General features: G+C 35.9%; 1 protein-coding gene across 1 annotated transcript in view; it reads right to left on the bottom strand.

Moving 5' to 3' along the window:
* Positions 1–2,887: 2,887 nt before the first annotated feature.
* LOC136029709 (AMP deaminase 2-like) overlaps positions 2,888–18,551 on the bottom strand; it is an 89,648-nt gene continuing 73,984 nt past the window's right edge. Inside the window, exons 11-15 of the mRNA XM_065708213.1 lie at positions 16,885–17,011; positions 14,173–14,336; positions 13,035–13,155; positions 8,117–8,290; positions 2,888–3,043 (exon numbers count right to left, since the gene is read on the bottom strand). Of these exons, the coding sequence (XP_065564285.1) occupies positions 2,888–3,043; positions 8,117–8,290; positions 13,035–13,155; positions 14,173–14,336; positions 16,885–17,011 (742 nt within the window). The remainder of the gene's footprint in view (positions 3,044–8,116; positions 8,291–13,034; positions 13,156–14,172; positions 14,337–16,884; positions 17,012–18,551) is intronic.

The following is an 18,551-nucleotide window of genomic DNA, read 5'->3' as shown; positions in this document are numbered from 1 at the left end:
CTGTTGACCTCTATGAGAGGCCAGGCTTTTTACTGACTTCAGCGAAGAAGTGAAAAAAAAGTTTGCTTGTTTTATAGTAGAAGAAGAATTTAAATATTATTGTTTAATTCAGTACATCCAAATCAGATGTTTTTTACTGTTCAGTTATGGTTCAGAACCCCAGAAAATTTTGTATCTTATTTACGTAATTTACGTCACATTATCCCCTTGCATGGCTGATTAACGCTACATTGGCAAAGGCGATGCAGAGGCAAAACTACCTATAGGCAATTAGATCATGCATTTAAAGCGAACTATTGTTTTGCTTCAAGTCTGTTATTAGATAAGTTTTACGATGAGATGTTTCGCTTTAAATTGTATGTATTGGGCGATAATTTGATTAAATGATATATCGATGATTTCACTTTCTATGTTTGTTATAGTGATTTCAATATCTCCGATCATTTTTTCTTTGTTCAAATTAATTAACTCTTTGTTTTACCCAAGTTCAACAACATAAATTGTAATTAAAGAGTATTTTGCACAATTTTTTTTCAAACGCGTTGAATATTATAAAAACAAGCTTCGATGACATAAATACTTACCATAAAAATCAAGATTTGAAATAACACGGGCTAAGCCTCAGGATAAAGAAAAATAAACTACTGGCTATTTTTAACTGTTCAAAATCAACAGTATTTCAATGTTTTCTCTCGAGAATCGTTTGTGCCTTTTTGAAATTACACACGCAAAAAAAAGGTTTTTTCAACTGAAAGCAAGGATCAAAAATTAAATGAGCATAAATTATTACGATAGGGGGAGCACACCCCTCCACAATACCTCGCTCGTCACGTTAACTTTATTTAGAATGATCAAAAAGCTATCTTATTGTAATTCAACCAACCTTGTGTTTCACTTTTTGTTCGTTAAGGATTGTGATACAAAATCATACTTTAGCGTAAAGAGCTAAGTATTTAAAAGGGGTCATCCCCCACATCCCACCACTGAAAATTTCCGCTGAGAAAATTCGCCTCCCGAAAAATGTCTGTTTGCTTCCCAATAACAATTGCTATGTGTAAGCAATAGGCAATAGGCTTTTCTTTTTCGAATAAAAAAAAAAAAAAAAAAAAAACACAACAAGTTTTTTAACTCAAAGTAAGGAACGACACTAAAACTCAAAACGAACAGAAATTATTCCGTAAATGAAAGGTATTATTCTCTCCTCAGCACCTCGCTCTTTACACTAAAGTGGATCACTGTATTTTCGAATTTAGCTCACTGTATACATGAAAAATAAAAACAAATTTGCAAATTAATTTTGGAAGATTTATTCCTTATATGAAGGGGCACCCCCTCCTTTTACCTTACTCTTTATGCTAAAGCTGTTAGCACTTTTAAAAAAGCTTCCTATTCTAAGTAAAAAGTCCCCGTGTTTCAGCAAACACTGTTGAAAAATTTGCACGAATAGTCAAACTTTAGCGTAAAGAGCAAGGTAAGGAGGGGGACACACTTCATATGTGGAGGAGGCGACCTTCCCCCTCATATAAATCTCCTTCAGTGAATTTCCATACACGGTAAAGGAAACCTTTCCCCGTCAAATTCCCTCCAGACAGTTCCATCCTCGCTGATAATTCCCCCTCACTGTAAAATTGCTTGCGGACGATTCAGCCTGAAAAAATTCTCCTTAGTATTCTTTATTTAAATAAGACTTTAGTTTCTAATAGGTTTCTCGATCGCTCCAGAGATGCCCCATTCCGTGGTAATTATTTCCAAGAAATTAAAACCCGTGGAAAATATCCCCCGGATATTTCCGCCGGATGATCTCCACATGAAAAATTGGCTGAAACCGTAATACTTCCGGGTTGGCACTGATGTCTTCAATAATTTAGAACGTTTTATTAAAATATTTATAATTACTATTACTAACAACTCACCGCAAAACCGAACCGCCCGAGGCCAACACAGCTTCGCACACTCCTTCTCCATCTAAATCTATTCAAAGCCTCCTTATGTACACCCTTCCAGGAAGCTCAGGTTTCCTTTAAATCTTTGTTTATGACATCCTCCCACCCCAATCGCGAACGACCTGCTTTCCGCTTAGCTCTCGACGGTTGGACGAAAAGGACAATCTTGGCAATCTGCCATCCGTCATCCGCAAAACGTGCCCTATAGATCTCAACCTTCCTCTCATTATTGCCCTAGGAAGCGGGATTGAACCACACTTTTCATACAGTCTACTGTTACAATCAGTCAGCCGGATACCCAGAACAATCCGTAGGCAATCTCTCTGGAAAACATCTAGCAAATCTTCATCCGATTTTCGGAACACCTATTCTTCCAAGCCATATTTGAAAACCGTTATCACTGTAGCTTCCAATATTCTAATCATAGTTTGCAGACTTGTCTTCCTATTCTAGAATATTTTTTTTACTGTGGAAAAACACCCTGAGCCTTGTCTATTCTACTTTTAACATCTTCACTGCTCCCATCATCTCTGCTACCACCATAACTTTCTGGGAGGTAGTTACTCTTCCGAAATTTCAACTTTAAATTAACCAAAAACACTACCAGATGGTGATCTTTATTTTCAATATCAACTGCAGCACTCCTATATGCCCTAGTATCTTGTATTGATCCTGCCAATCTTCGGTTTACAATAAAATAATAAATAAGGTTTGCTGTCTTACCATCACATGAATACCATGTTAACTGATGGGCAATTTTATAACCTAACACCATATTGGTTACAACTAGACTATTATCCCTACAAAATTACAATAGTCTGTAGCCATTGCTGTTTTCTTTTCCGACACCAAATTTACCTAGGTTAGGATACAATTTATCCCTATTTCTACCGACCTGGACGTTAAAATCTAATAAAACACCATATTTCTACCTGGAACCTCGTCTATTTGCTTCTGTAAATGTAAGTAAAATTCATCTGAATCACTATTATCTCCGTCAGATAACCATTGGCAGTACTTTCAGAGCCATTGGCAGTACTTTCAGAACCATTGTCAGTACTTCTTAATGAAATTCCCTCTAATGGTAAGTTCCCTGATTGCTAGAAATTAGGTTTTATTACTCCCGTAAAAAAGAAGGGTGGCAAAAAAGATTTTGCTGGTGTCCGGCCCATTACTCTTACTCCGGTATTTTCCAAGTTATATGAAAGCTATTTGCCTGATTGTTTGAAAGTAAAAATAATCCCAAATGTTGACCAAAGGCAATTCGGAAATTTGCGCTCTACCTCTACCAACACTTTCTGGTTCACCTTTTGGACACTATATGTAATAAACTTGAACAAGAGCTAAGAGCTCATATGGTATGAGCTCTAACAAAATTCTAAGAATCAATAGATTGATTTAAAAGGAAGGTCATAGGCTTAATGCCGGTCAGGATTTAAAATAAGAGCTCTGAGTCACGATGTCCTTCTAAATATCAAAATTCATTAAGATCCGATCACCCACTCATAAGTTATGAATACCTCATTTTTTCTAATTTTTCCTCTCCCTTTAGCCCCCCAGATGGTCGAATCTGGGAAAACGATTTTATCAAGTCAATTATTTGCAGCTCCCTGACATGCCTACCAATTTTCATTGTCCTAGCACGTCCAGAAGAACCAAACTCACCAAATCACTGAACCTCTCCCCCCAACTCCCCCAAAGAGAGCGAATCCAGTACGGTTACGTCAATCACGTATCACGGACATTTGCTTATTCTATTCACCAAGCTTCATCCCGATTCCTCCACTCCAAGCGTTTTCCAAGATTTCCGATTTACCCATCCAACTCCCCCCAGTGTCAACAGTTCTGGTCGGTATTTGAAATAATAGCTCTGAGACATGAAATCCTTCTAAATATCAAATTTCATTAAGATCCGATCACCCGTTAAAAATACCACAATTTTTCTAATTTTTCCAAATTACACCCCCCAGCTCCTCTAAAGAGAACAGGTCCGTTCCAATTATGTCAATCACGTATCTAGAACTTATGCTTGTTCTTCCCATCAAATTTCATCCCGATCTCTCCACTCTAAGTGTTTTCTAAGATTTCTGTTCCCCTCCTCCAGCCCCCTATGTCCCCGGATCCAATTCGAGTTGAAAATGGAGTATCTGAGACATAAGATCCTTCTATATATATCAAGTTTCATTAAGATCCGATCACCTATTCGTAAGATAAAAAATACCCCAATTTTCACGTTTTCCAAGAATTCCGGTTTCCCCCTCCAACTCCCCCCAATGTCATAAAGGATCTCGTCGGAAATTAAAATTAGAGTTTTAAAGCATAAGATCCTTCTAAATATCAAATTTCAATAAGATCTGGTCATCCGTTCGTAAGTTACAAATACCTCATTTTTCCGAATTACCCCCCCCCCCCCCAAACTCCACCAAAGAGAGCAGATCCGGTCCGGTTATGTCAGTCATGTATTTTAGACAGGTTTTTATTCTTCCCATCCAGTTTCATCCTGATCTCTCCGCTTTAAGTATTTTCTTAGATTTCCGCCCCCCCCCCAAGTGCCCTCCCCCCAATGACGCTGGATCCGGTTGAGATTTAAAATAAGAGATTTGAATTACGAGGTCCTTCTAAATATGAAGTTTCATGAAGATCCGATCACTTCTTCGTAAGTTAAAAATACGTCATTTTTTCTAATTTTTCAGAATTACCCCCCCCCCCCCCCAATAGAGCGGATCCGTTCCAAATATGTCAATCACGTATTTAAGACTTCTGATTATTTTTCCCACCAAGTTTCATCCCGATCCCTCCAATCTAAGCGTTTTCCGTGATTTTAGGTTCCCCCCCCAAACTCCCCCCAATGTCACCAGATCCGGTCAGGATTTAAAATAAGAGCTTTAAGACAGGATATCCTACCAAATATCAAATTTCATTGAGATCCGATCACCCGTTCGTAAGTTAAAAATACCTCATTCTTTCTAATTTTTCAGAATTAACCCCCCCCCCACTACTCCAAAGAGAGCGGGTCCGTTCCGGTTATGTCAATCATGTATCTAGGACTTGTGCTTACTTTCCCACCAAGTTTCATCCTGATCCCTCCACTCCAAGTGTTTTCCAAGATTTTAGTCCCCCTCCCAATCCCCCCCCCCCCCAATGCCACCAGACCCGGTCAGGATTTAAAATAGAAGCTCTGAGACTCGATATCCTTCCAAACATCGAATTTCATTAAGATCTGATCAACCGTTCGTAAATTAAGAATACTTCATTTTTTTTATTTTCTCCGAATTAACCGGCCCCCACTCCCCCCCAGACGGTCAAATCGGGAAGACGACTATTTCTAATTTAATCTGGTCCGGTCCCTAATACACCTGCCAAATTTCATCGTCCTAGCTTACCTGGAAGCGCCTAAAGTAGCAAAACTGGGACCGACAGAATTTGCGATTGCTATATGTCACTTGGTTAATGCCAAGTGCCATAAAAACCCAATACCTGGCTCAAAGTTATCGCAGTTGACTTACAAAAAGCTTTTGATTTAATTGACCACAATACACTAGAAAAAAAACTAACTAATGACTTCCTAGTTGACCCCTATTTAATAAGAATAATTTCGTCCTTCCTTTCTAATAGACCGGAAGTCGTCAAATACCTGAATGTTTACTCTGACCCCCTACCAATTTTTAATGGTGTACCCCAGAGAGCCCTTTTAGGCCCGATTTTATTTCTTACCAAGATAAACAGTCTTGGTGTCGATTTCCCAGATAGATGAAAATTTGTTGACGATTTAACTGCCTTAGAAACATGTTTCAAACTTCTAAAAAGTAACCCAATGGACATCATGGAGTCAATATCAGATGAAGCTGTTACTAGTGATATGAGAGTCAACCCTTTAAAGTAAACAGTTTTAACAATTAGTTTCCTAAAAACTCCTCTTTCTTTCTCCTGTCCTATCCCTCCTGAAATGTCTATTAATACTACGAAATTACTGGGTGTTATCATCTCAAACGACTGAAAATGGGATTGCCCCATTAATGATTTATTAAAACGTACAAGAACTGCATTTTCTCTCCTCAAACTCCTTAATAAATTTGAATGTCATAAATCGCTTTGTTTAAGGATTTTTCTCTCTTTTGTACGTCCTACTCTCGGATATGCTTGTCCTGATAGGCATCCTGGCATCTCCAATGAAGTGTCGGACAGAATAGAGACAGCTCAAAAAAGGTGCCTAAGAATTATCTTCAATGAGCAAATCTAGTCACCCTTAAGGAAAGGAGAGCACAAATTTCCTTGCGGTAGATACAAAGTGCCATAAGAATGCGCGTCAAACGAGGAATGTTCAACACCGATGAAAACCAGAAAAGAACAGAAACGTTTTTCAATAAGAAAAAAGGGAATGCGACATTCAAGTGAAGAAGAGAACGGAAAAATCAGAATTGTTTGTCATTAAAACTAAGAGTAACTAAAATCCAACTTATATTATGCTGGAATCTTACTACCTGGATTTGGTTGGAGTAGCTTAAATACATTTGGTTTACTTTTTGTGCGGGAGGGGGGGGGGGGGTCAATTGTATTTGGTTTTCCTTTAAAAAGATATTGTTTCTAATTTTCTTATCTCTTCTTGCATTATTCTTGTTGTTCCATTCTTCTGGTTCGTATAGCTTTTGTTTTATTCTTTTATTGTATTAACATAAATGAATAAATAAATCTTAAAACGAGTACAGTTTAAATTGAAAATGCAATTCAAGCTTAAAAAGAACACAAATATTTTACTATGGTAGCATAAATGAAACGCAAAAACAATCATAGCAAATAAACATGTAACATGAATGAATAAATAAAATAAAAATGAATAAATAATGAATATATCATAAATGAATAAATAAACCTTAAAATGAACAAAGCTTTAATTAAACATCCAAATCAAGATTGAAACGAAAAAAAATCAATTTAAAGAAGAGTATGGGTACTACCTCCTTCCCTAACTGTAAAAGTCTAAAACCTACTGCTTCATTGGCGCTTTATTGAAAATGGCGCTTTATTAAAACATTTTCTTACATACTTTACTTATTACAACATTGAAAATAAAAATGAAATTACAGTAAAATCGAATTTTGAACTGATGAGATTTTCAGCAATTGATATCACTGTATATTAAATATTTAGTTTAACCTTATTTCTACCCAAGATCGTTCCCGACAAATTCAGTTCCACTACAAAACAAGAATTTAGCTACTGCTTCCTTTCTTAACTCTAAAAATCTAAATCTTACTGCGTCATTGGCCCTTCACTGAAAGCGAATTATATTACAAATATTCCAGTTATTACAGCATTGAAACGAAAATACATATTACACCATTCAATTTTTACTTACTATAAAAAGAATTTTACTTTTTCTATATTATTTATTCAATTAGAATTAAACCTTTAGCCTCCTTATAGTATATTAAATGCTAAATGCATATTAAATGCGTTCAATACCTTGTGGCAATTAAATGTTTATCCTTGTACTATAAAAATATTACATTCAGATGCCTACTGGTACAAAAATTTTAGCCCACTACGCCACTGCGCGTGTGGGCGGTTCTGACAGACAACAAGCTGAACGTAATCGATGAAATCAGGTTCCAATCTGGGTTTTTAGCCTGTTGTTAAAATAGCTTCTGACCACAACTTAGTTCTTTGTACAAGGTGCATCCCACTCGCTTGCGACCATTCAGACACAAATTTATGTTTTTTGAATTTACGGATATTTCTGGGAAGCGGGTAATTTGAATTCATAAGAAATAGAATTTTTCTTTTTATCAAGATGATCATGACCAGTCGTTTGCCATATCAGTTACAAAATAAATCATTCACCTTCAAAATTCCAAGTTTTTCTTGGAAAAACCTGTGCCTAAATTTTTAAATTTGAGGCAAAATTAGATTTTAGTTTTAAATAAATTTAAATTTGAGGCTGTTTGGTGCTAGTTTTTTTTTTAAATTTAAAATTAACCTCAAATACTATCTGCAATTGGTTAACTGCTTTGCTTCACCGACCGCTAAGATTTCCTCCAAACCACCCCATGATGGTCTACACAAGTTATTCCAAATAAATTATATTAACTCTATCAACGGCTTTGTGCCCTTCATTGAAACTGCATAACTGCTCCAACACTGATAAAAAAAACATCCCAAAAATATGTAACTACCTTAGTTAGGTGAAATTGCAGTGGGTCATCCGTAGATAAACTTATCACCAAACCCCTGGCTAAGAATTCCTGAAGCGGGTGTCTTGAATAGGTCAAAAACAGTGAATTGTTCGACATAGGAGACATCGCAATCCCCACTTCACTGAGGTAGTATAGGTATTGAAGGACAGGGACCTGAAATAAATGAAAATTTGATATTGACAATTGGAAAAATTGGAAAACAGTGACTCAATATTACTTTTATGGAGGGAAAGCATCCTGTTTCCCAAAAAAGTCCTGTAATTGAGTCCAGTATGATTAAAAGTGGTTTCCTCATCTTATCAGCTGTAGTGAGGAGCGACCCGGGTCAATAGTAACCGAAACTCTAAAAACGGAATTTTGATACCAATGGTTACATCACAAGAATCGCATTTTTATACTGATGCTAAATATATAACTTACATTAAGTTTAATCTTACCCATCAAAAGTTAAGAGCCTGATAAAATTGTAATTTTCCTTATTTTAGAAAATAGGAGGAAACACCCCCTAAAAGTCATAGAGTCTTAACGAAAATCACACCATCAGATTCAGTGTATCAGAGAATCCTGCTGTAGGGGTTTCAAGCTCCTATCTACAAAAATGCGGAATTTTATATTTTTAGCCAGAAGACAAAGGACGAGTTTTTCATTGTTTTAAAAAATAGAGTTGTGACAAAAGAGTTAAACTTTAGCGTAAAAAGCGAGGCGTTGAGAAGGGGAAAACCCCTTTCATATACGGAATTATTTTTGTTCGTTTTAAGTTTTAATGTCGCTCCTTACTTGCAGTAAAAAAAACTTGTTTTTTATATATTTAATCATGTTTTACAAATAAGATGTTTCATCCTTTGTTATACATGATAAAGTATGCACCACCCAATTACTATTTTTTGTTTGCAGAGAATGGAGCAAGATCATTTCTAAATTTAGGAAACCACACGCTATATTATTCTACAATAAAATTAAAAGGAGAATCTTTGAAAAAAAGAGATTTGAAAATTATTATCTTACACTAATGTCATCCCTGAAATACGACCCCTGATAATCTCATTTTTGTCCGTTCATAATGATTTATGTTTGTTTTACACTTTATATACTATTACACGTATATCTGTTCACCATAAGTTTAATCTAGCTCTTTACTTTTTCTAAAAAACTTATTTTCGAGATAAAGGTTTTTATTTAAATTAATCAAAACGATCACAGATTATATAAACATAATTTTCAAAATGAGATTTGGAAATTATGCTCTGTGACTAGTGTATTCCCTGAAATGACATCCCGGATAATGTCATCCTTGTTTTTTGATAATGACTTACGATCATGGCACTTGAATTGGTATTTAACTTTATTTCCGCTTACCTTAGGGTTAACGCAGCTCTTTACTTTCCTTTGAAAAACTTCTTTTGTGAAAAAAGTATTTTCTTTTAGTTAATTAAAAAAAAAATAGTAATAAATAGAGAAGAGAAGAGGTTTGTACAAGAATTACCGGAGTGATAAATCATAAGAAAACAAGAGGAATGTAAAGAAAGAGAAAAATAAAAAAATAAGCTAAGGAGGTGTGAAGCGGATGAAATTGCCAAGGATCTTGAAGATGCAGCTAGACGGCATAATAGTAAAATATTATACTGGTATGTTAATAAATTGAGTGGGAGTATTCAACCTGGGCCTTTCCCAGTTAAAGATAGGAAGGGGGCCACAATTACTGATAAGGAAATAGTTAAAAAGAGATTGGCAGAACATTTTGAGAATATGCTAAACCAGGATTGAGTAACAGGAAAATATATAAAGGCAAATGAAAAAGTTTGTAACACCTTGAATCTGAAGGAAGATTTATTCTATGAGGAAGAATTAGTGACAGTACTAGAAGAATTAAATAATGATAAGGCCCCAGGTGCTGATAGTGCGGCAAATGAGTTTCCTAAATATGGTGTATAGGAGGTTAGAAATAAAAGTGATTTTAGAAAAACCCTAACCATCCCTGTATAAAGAAAAAATGATAAGAGAGAGTATGGTAATTATAGAGGCAAATAATTACCTCTTGGTTTCTATAAGAAGCAAATCGCACAGTATGATGATACTTTTTAGACTTCAAGATGCAACAGATGAAATTTAAGAGAGTGCAGTTTTACCAGTGTAACAGTATAGTTTTACCAGCGCAAAAATTTTTAACAGTGCAGTTTTACCAAGGGTAGAGGATGCGTCGACCAACTTTTCACTCTTTGGTTAATAACTAGGTGCCTGAATCACCAAGCACATTTAGTCCTCAGTTTTATAGATTAGGAACAAGTGATAGATTCAGCTGATGGATCAGCTTTAGTGAATGTCTTACCCTTGTATGGTAAACAAGACAAATACATTAAAGTGATTATTACTATGCAAAAGAATAACACTGTTGCAGTTAAGGTAGGAAATGAGGTTTGTAGCTGGTTTCGTATTAAATCAGGAGTTGAGTTAAGTACGGCTGGGTTCTATCCCCATTTATATGGAACAGTTTGATATAGACTTTGTCTTAAGGAGCACAGGAAAGACAATGGAAGAACACGGAATCAAATGGGGAAGTAAACTCTCCTGGACTTTTTATGAGCTTTTTTAAAACTTTCCAGGAGATTATGCTGGTGAATTAAGCAACCTAGACGAAAGTGTGATCAAAATCAGTAAACTTTTAGAGGTTTGGCATGTTCAGGGTGTTAGAATAGGTTTGAAAATTAATGTTAAAAAGACTAAGTCGCTAAGGCTAGGAATAAGTAAAGATGAAAAGGTAACGTTGAATAACGAAAAGATCAATCAAGCAGACAGCTTCACTTACTTCGTAGTATCAAACAGTTCGTGGTAACAAGCTGTAAGTAAGGAGCAACCCAGCTCAATAGTAACCAAAACTAAAAAAAAAATTGAAACCGATGGATACATCAGAAGAATCGGATTTTTTTATCGGAGGTTTCAAGGTCATATCTGCAAAAATGTGGAATTTTTAGCCAGAAGAAAGATCACAGATGCGTGTGCATTTGTTGTTGTTTTGTTTGTTTTTCCAGGGGTGACCATATAAATCCAGTGATCCTAGAATATCGCACGAGGGCTCATTCGAACGTAAAATCAAAAGTTCTAGCCCTTTTTAAATGGCCAAAAACATTGGAAGGTGACTAGGCCCTCTCCCACGATCCTTTTTTTCTCAAAGTTAACTGATCAAAATTTTGAGATAGCCATTTTGTTAAGCATAGTCGAAAAATCTAATAACTACGTCTTTGAGGATGGCTTAATCCCCCACAGTCTCCGGGGGACGGGCTGAAAGTTATGAGCTTTCCCCATTGTTTACATATAGGATTGGTTATTGGGAAGTAAACAGACGTCTTCAGGGTCATTTTTTTCTGGTTGGAGAGGGGGTAATGTTTTTCATTAAAAATTTTTCATGGGGGAAGGGAATTTCCCATAAACGGCGAGTCACTTTTTCCAGCATTATTTAAAAAATGATCAATTATTAAATTAAAACAACAAGTTTTTTCAACTGAAAGTAAAGAGCAACATCAAAACTTAAAACGAACAGAAATTATTAGGTATATGAGGGGGTTCTTTCTTTCGTCAATACTTCGATCTTATGCTAAAGTTTTTTTTTAGTATTTTCAAAAGAGATATTTATTCTAATTAAATGGCCTTTGTGATTCAGGGGTCATTCTTAAATAACTGGAACAAAATTCAAACTTTGACGCAAAGAGCGAGGTATTGACGAGGGGGGGGGGGGAACCCCCTCATACACGTAATAATTTATTTATTAAAATTTACTTTATTAATTTATCTGAATTATTTATCTATTACACACATGAGGGGGTTCTCCCCCTCTTCAATACCTCGCTCTTTACGCTAAAGTTCCAATTTTGTCCTGATTCTTTAAGAATGACCCCCTGAATCACAAAGGCTGTAGAATTAGAACAAAAAGCTCTTTGGAAAGCACTAAAAAAACTTTAGCTTAAAGAGCAAGGTATTGACGAGGGGGAGAACCCCCTCATATACTTAATAATTTCTGTTCGTTTTAAGTTTTAATGTTAATCCTTACTTTCAGTTGAAAAAAACTTGTTACTTTATTTAATTATCGGTAAAGGCGGTGGGTGCAATAAAGACGTTAAAAGTAGAATAGTCAAGACCCAGGGTTTTTTTTTTCACACCTGAAAAAACTTTAAAAGAATAGGAGGATAAGTCTGCGAATTAAGATTAGAAAAATGGAAGCTACAATGATGAAAGTGGGCAAATATATTTCTGAAGCATGGGCGCTCCAAAAATGAAGAAAGATTTGCTAGATATTTTCAAGAGAAATTGTCAACGGATTGTATTGGGTATTATTTAAGAATTAACGACGCTTCTTGACTACTAAGGTCCCTGCGTCGGCCCTGCAGTGCATTCCTGCAGCGTGATTCAATCTCTGGGTCCCGTATTACCAAGCTAAGGTCAAATCATTGTATTGGGTACCCGACTGACTGACCGGATTTCAAACAGTGGGCTGTACGAAAAGTGAGGTACAACCCCGCTTTCTAAGTCTATAATGAGAGAAAGGTTGAGATGGCTAGGATAAGATCTGCGGATGAAGGATGACCAAAAAATGTCCTTTTCCACCAACCGTCCAGGGCTAAAAAGAAAGCAAATCGTCCTCGGTTGGGGTGGGAGGATGTAAAGAAGGAGGCTTTGAATATATTGGGATGGAGGAAGAGTGTGCGTAGCTGTGTTGACCAGAGGCGGCTTGGTGCTGCTTTGAGTTGTTGTTAGTAGTAGTACGGGAGGTGCTATTTTAGCGAACGATGAACATCTGCAATCTTCAACCAATCTTGATAAAACACTGAGATCATAATATATAATGAATGCTAACAATGAATAAAGCTTGGAAAGTATTGGTGGGTATAAACTAGAGACTTCTTACCTTCCTGAGCATAAGCCCGTGAGATATATTTTCAGCCAAAAGAAAACCAGCCACCAGGTGCTGAACTGCCCCAGCTTCTCCGCAATGCGGACGAATGACAAAAGTATTAAGTCCACGATCCCTACAAGAAGAGAATATAATTTCTATATTTTCAGTAACCGTTTCAGTAGACGCAAGGACTTGTGTCTACAAACCCCTGGGGTCTTACTTACAGAAACGAAGGAATCTAGACCGTGAATTGAAAACTCCAATTTTAATGAGTATTGACGAAATGGAGTTCAATCATTATAATACATATAAATCTGCAATAGCAGGATTCGATACTAAATCCACAGAAAATTGGGGAAGAGTAACAGCATCTGTAGAACAGAATTTCTACAAGCTCTAGGCTTGACTTTAAATAAAAAATTGAAAAGGAAATACAACACTTTTACTGAAAGTACAAATGATTCAAGACGATCATTAAATGCCTACATTTTTGTAGTGTTATATAAAGATGCAATTTTAGCCTAGATGATTGTACATTAGCTGTACACAAGAACACGGGCGTATCTAGAACTTTCGTTAGAGGGGGGGGGGGGGGAACAAAATTTTTTGGAAACAAGCAAAATATTTTTGTCTACATGTATTTTGTTACTATTCTGCGAGTCGGAAAAAGAATAAGAGGGGTAGGAGGGGGGGGGGCGGAGGGTCAAGCCGGGTAAACTCCTCCCATCCCTGGATACGGTCCTGCACAAGAATAACTTTTAATCCAAGTTTAAGAACAAGATTTTCCTAAGAACAGCGTTTAGTTGGAAGGAAACTGGGTAAAGAGAAACAACAAAAAACAGTGTTTGAATGAGTAAAACTGTATAAAAATGTAACCCTAGCATATAGTTACCAAATAGCAATTATAAAGATATATGCATATATATTTACCATTATTTTAAGCACTGCTTATCCATTTCCGATTCCCACATTTGAATTTACATTCCCAAAGCATCAAGTCCCTACATGTGTACTGGGGAGGTGCCTCGGGAAGGGCCAAGAACCCTAATGGGCATCAACTTCACAAATGGTAATTAACAAAAGGCCTGCCTATGATCTAAAATTTCCACAGAGAATTTAGAGAAGAATATAAATCTCAAGACCTACTTACTTCCTAAATTGATTAAGTACACAGAGGTTTGCGTATGCATAATAGATGTAGTACCAATAAGGCGGATTTTCCGCTGAATTCCAATCTTCTGGAGCTGGTATCGTAAAACCAAAACCATCTTGCTCTGGCTTTGATTCATCGTCAACAGAGTCAAAGCCAACGACCTATAAATAGGAAACCAAATTTAGTCAAGTTAGCGGTAAATCTTTCATAGAAATCAAGATTTTCGGGGAGAGGTTGTCGAAGTGTATAGGCTGTTAAACAATTATTTTAATTTGAGTATAATTAGCACAGCTATTCTGATAAAAAAAAGAAGTGAAAAAATAGAAAGTAAAATACAAGGCAAATCTATGTTAGCCATTTAAATTCAGTAAAAAAAAAAAGAAAGAAAAAAGAAAAGAAAAAAAGAGCAAAACATCCGCAAATATTAAGTTGTAACCAGTCCACTTCTATGGATTTTTTCAAAGATCTACAGAATTTGACGTCTGTCCATGGACAAAAAAAAACAAAAAAACGCAGATACAGAGCCTACGGAATGCCTACGAAAAAAAAAAAAAACGGAATCCTAATGAAAATGTCCAATCATATTCACCCCTCCCTTATAATATTTACCCTAAATCTCCAAAGAATTCTGCTACAAATTCAAAGTTTTAGTTCGACGCAAAAGCGTCGTCAGACCCAAATTTTGACGCAATCAGACCTGTGCTTTTTTTTTCTGTGGTATTGGTACTTCTGTTTTTGAGAAATAAACCAGGCACAAAACTCAATTTCTTGTTGGCGTGCAAGTTTGATCACCCTCAATTAATTATCACCTTTTTAAAATTAAATACTCTCATAGGAGATTAATACAAAAGCAATCACCAAAGCATAAGTTTTGCAAAGGGGTCTGTTTACTCTGAAACTGATCAAGTCCTGCAAAATTATTAAGCACCCGGCTGAAGCTGAATCTTCTTTCTGTTACCTGTGTCATTTGGGTATCTTTAATTTCTTCTGTCAACAGAAAAAAAAGCCAACAGAAAAAAATGTAAATAGGTCAATATTTTCAATTCCGACCATGGGGCAAATAAACAACCTTTTTGTTACACAGAAATATCATGATCTATTGACCTTTTCCAGGGGCAAATCTCTGTTTGAGTACATCCAGTCTCCAAGTCGAGGTTTTTGGACTTTTGGGTTTTTGGAGAATCCCAAGCGTTTAGAATTTCAATTTCTCCTAATAACTTTCTACAAACTAGCATCAAATCCGTTTAATACTTGAAAAAGTTTAAATCGGGGCAAAATACCAACCTTGTACCTGTGATCGACTACGACGGGAAAAGCTGTCGAGTTTTCCGATCAAGTACTTGCATTATGAGACCTTTGTGGCACATATTGGCTTGCGGAGAATTCTACTGAATCCAAAACGTCATCTATGGAATTTGTACACAAAAATTTCGCACCCACAACCGATTAGAAAAGGAGTGGAAGCACTGTTTGTAACCTTTCAATCCTTAGAAACAAAATACCCAGATTCTGTTTGATTAGTGGCTCTTGCTAAAACGATGTTTCTATTAAAGCACTTTTGCACATATTTTCATATTTCTGAGTATGAAGCAAGGTAAGAACATCGCTCCTAGCGTATTCTAAAAAACATAATTTTAGAGAGCAAAGACAAGTCTGCAGGGTGCAAATCTGAGAAGTCAGATGGCATTATCTTTTGTCCTTTGGCCAAAAATAGCTGCATAATGATGCCTAAACGAGCTGGATGTGAAAGACGTAATTAAAGGTTTATAAAAGGACCATCAAGAGCTATTGTTCGAGACATTGCCGAGAGACACACTTTCTACCACCTGGTGTACATCTCGGAGCGTCATGTATGCCACACATGACACATTCCCTGCAGCGCTTGGCACACTTTCACCATGTTTGGCACGCGCCATCAGTTGCAAATGATTTCTGGAAGTCGGCAGCTCTTCACCAGGTATTTAAGAAGTGGGTCAACATAAGATTTTATGATCGTTACAATTTTCACTGAACTCTAATTTTCGAATAAATCACTTGTTTTAGCATTTTTGCAAATTTCTCCCTTCCTAAAGAGACACCTGAGTAAATTCCTGAATATAGCAATAATGGCCATTAAATTTTTCTGGGACCTTTAGGTGGATATCTATATTAAAGATGGCTCGCCGTAACTAATAGACCGGCATTAAGAAATACAATTTCAATAGATTAAACCTGATCCTCTTCCAATATTATGTCACCGATATCTTACTACAAAATACGTAGCTTTCAGCCAAGTGTTTATTTTTTTATAAGCTGCAGACAAACATGAAGTGCCACAATTTTACTGATCAAAATAGAATTTAAATATTCCAGCTATTCACTCATCTTTGATAATTAGAAAAATATGTAATTATTGGACAAAAGGATAAGGATCCTCAAGAGCCATCGTGGCACATAGGGCGTCGAATCGACGTTTCAGTTGATGAGTCTTTTTTAAAGAAAGGTAGCAAGCCTGTTGCCCAACCTTGTGGAGGCTGAAATTGAACTCAGTGCAACCTATCGCCAAGCAGAGCACTAATCAACTGCGCTGCCACATGGTGAAAGATCTATCCATAGTGGAAACACAGTTATACGTGCACCCCTTTAATAAAAGTGAACTATCTCAAAACTATATCAGGTTTTAGCTTTCCCAGCCCCTTAAAAATAAGAAAAAAAAACAAAAAAACTTACATGCCGGAGGAAAGAGTGCAGCTCTGGATGAGTCGATGGATCATTAGTCACTTCAAACAATGGTCTAAAAATGTTGTCGATAATACACTGGAAGTTGTCAACAATCTTATTTGATTTGAAAATATCGCTAAAAAGAAAGCCGGAATAATGAAAATTATACCGAGAAAACAGAATTGTAAAAAAAGAAAGAACAATCAATTTTCTTTTTTGAATTGTAAAGATAACTTATATTTATACGTAAACAATTTCTAAAACTACTCTGGCTCAGCATGACAAAATGATAAACAATTCTAAAGAAGAAAAACGAGGGTAACTCAAGTCAGTGAAAATAGAAAGAACAATATGCAGAAAATTTCGATCAAGATGTCCCCTCAAACGTCCTTAGTGCTAAAAAGGAAATAAAGGCAACCGACATTTGATTTGACCTCTACAATTGATATCCAATAAAACCATAACTAAAAAGCGAATAACATTCCAAAAAACTTTAAATAAAGTGGTTTCCCTTGTTTGAATAGCCATTAAATATCTTGATACATTTCCTGAAACTGAAAGTTACCCTTTCACCGTTCCTATAAGAGAGCTTCTTTTAATTTAGTGTTTATTTTTAAGGTTTGTTTTGCTTTTATTTTGTCCTCAAGACCTTTATCTGTATTCTCTTTTGTTCATTGTTCCCTTTTTTTGCACTGAGAGCAGTTGAGCAGCAGTCTCGACAGAAGTACCTGCACATTATTCTTCTTCTTTGCTTAATAGAATTATCCTTGTTTTTTTTTTCTTTGCATTTTTTTCATTTTGCTTAATTTGTTCCTGATTTTCTGAAAAACAAGGAAGAAAATATTACATTGTACTCAAACGCTTGAAGTTTTGAACGTTATACTTATGTATATTAAGAGGAGCACGACCTAATAATAATAATAATAGACAATAGCGATGAATTCACTTTTTTGAGGGCGGTGAGAGATTCGATTAAGTTGTCTAGAAGATATATAAAAAAAGATAAAACGATAAAATTAATAATACGATGCTGTATACTATAGGAATACCATGGCTTGAGCCAGAATCAGCCCTTAAGAAACATTTATTTTCATTCAGGGTGGAAAATATGATCCCAGATTCTTAAACTGCTTTGAAGGAAGAGAACAAATTTATTAGAAGACAACAAAAAAGAAAAAAAGGGAAACAGTAAATTCCTCTTTAAAAAAACAAGAAAACAAAAATAAGATGGACAAACAAACGCAGTTACATAAATATTGTAAACCTACTAAGCCTAGCACATACATAAACTATATTCACAAGAGGATATGAAAAAAACCGAAACATCGAAATTTGCCTAAAACTTTCCAAAAGAGGAACAAAATCTGATCTGGAGAGCAACTCAGGATCATACATGACAGAATACAGTTGGTTCATTATTGTTTGTAAAATAGTACTTTCGGAATCACAGAATTTTGGACCAATTATTGATATCCTGGACCAGAAAAGAGAATCCCCAACATACTGAGGATGTTAATGACATTCTAATATTACCAGTCCAGCTCATATTATAACAATGAATGGCATTGCCAGAGAAAAATATATTAGCAAACCACATTACTACTACTACTAACAACTCACCGCAACTCGAAGCCGCCTGAGGCCAACACAGCTACGCATGCTCCTCTTCCATCCCA

Source organism: Artemia franciscana, chromosome 7 (assembly GCF_032884065.1).
Source record: "Artemia franciscana chromosome 7, ASM3288406v1, whole genome shotgun sequence".
In the NCBI taxonomy this organism is placed as follows: domain Eukaryota; kingdom Metazoa; phylum Arthropoda; class Branchiopoda; order Anostraca; family Artemiidae; genus Artemia; species Artemia franciscana.
Note: the sequence above shows the minus strand (reverse complement) of the source record. Positions and strands in the feature narration are given on the sequence as shown.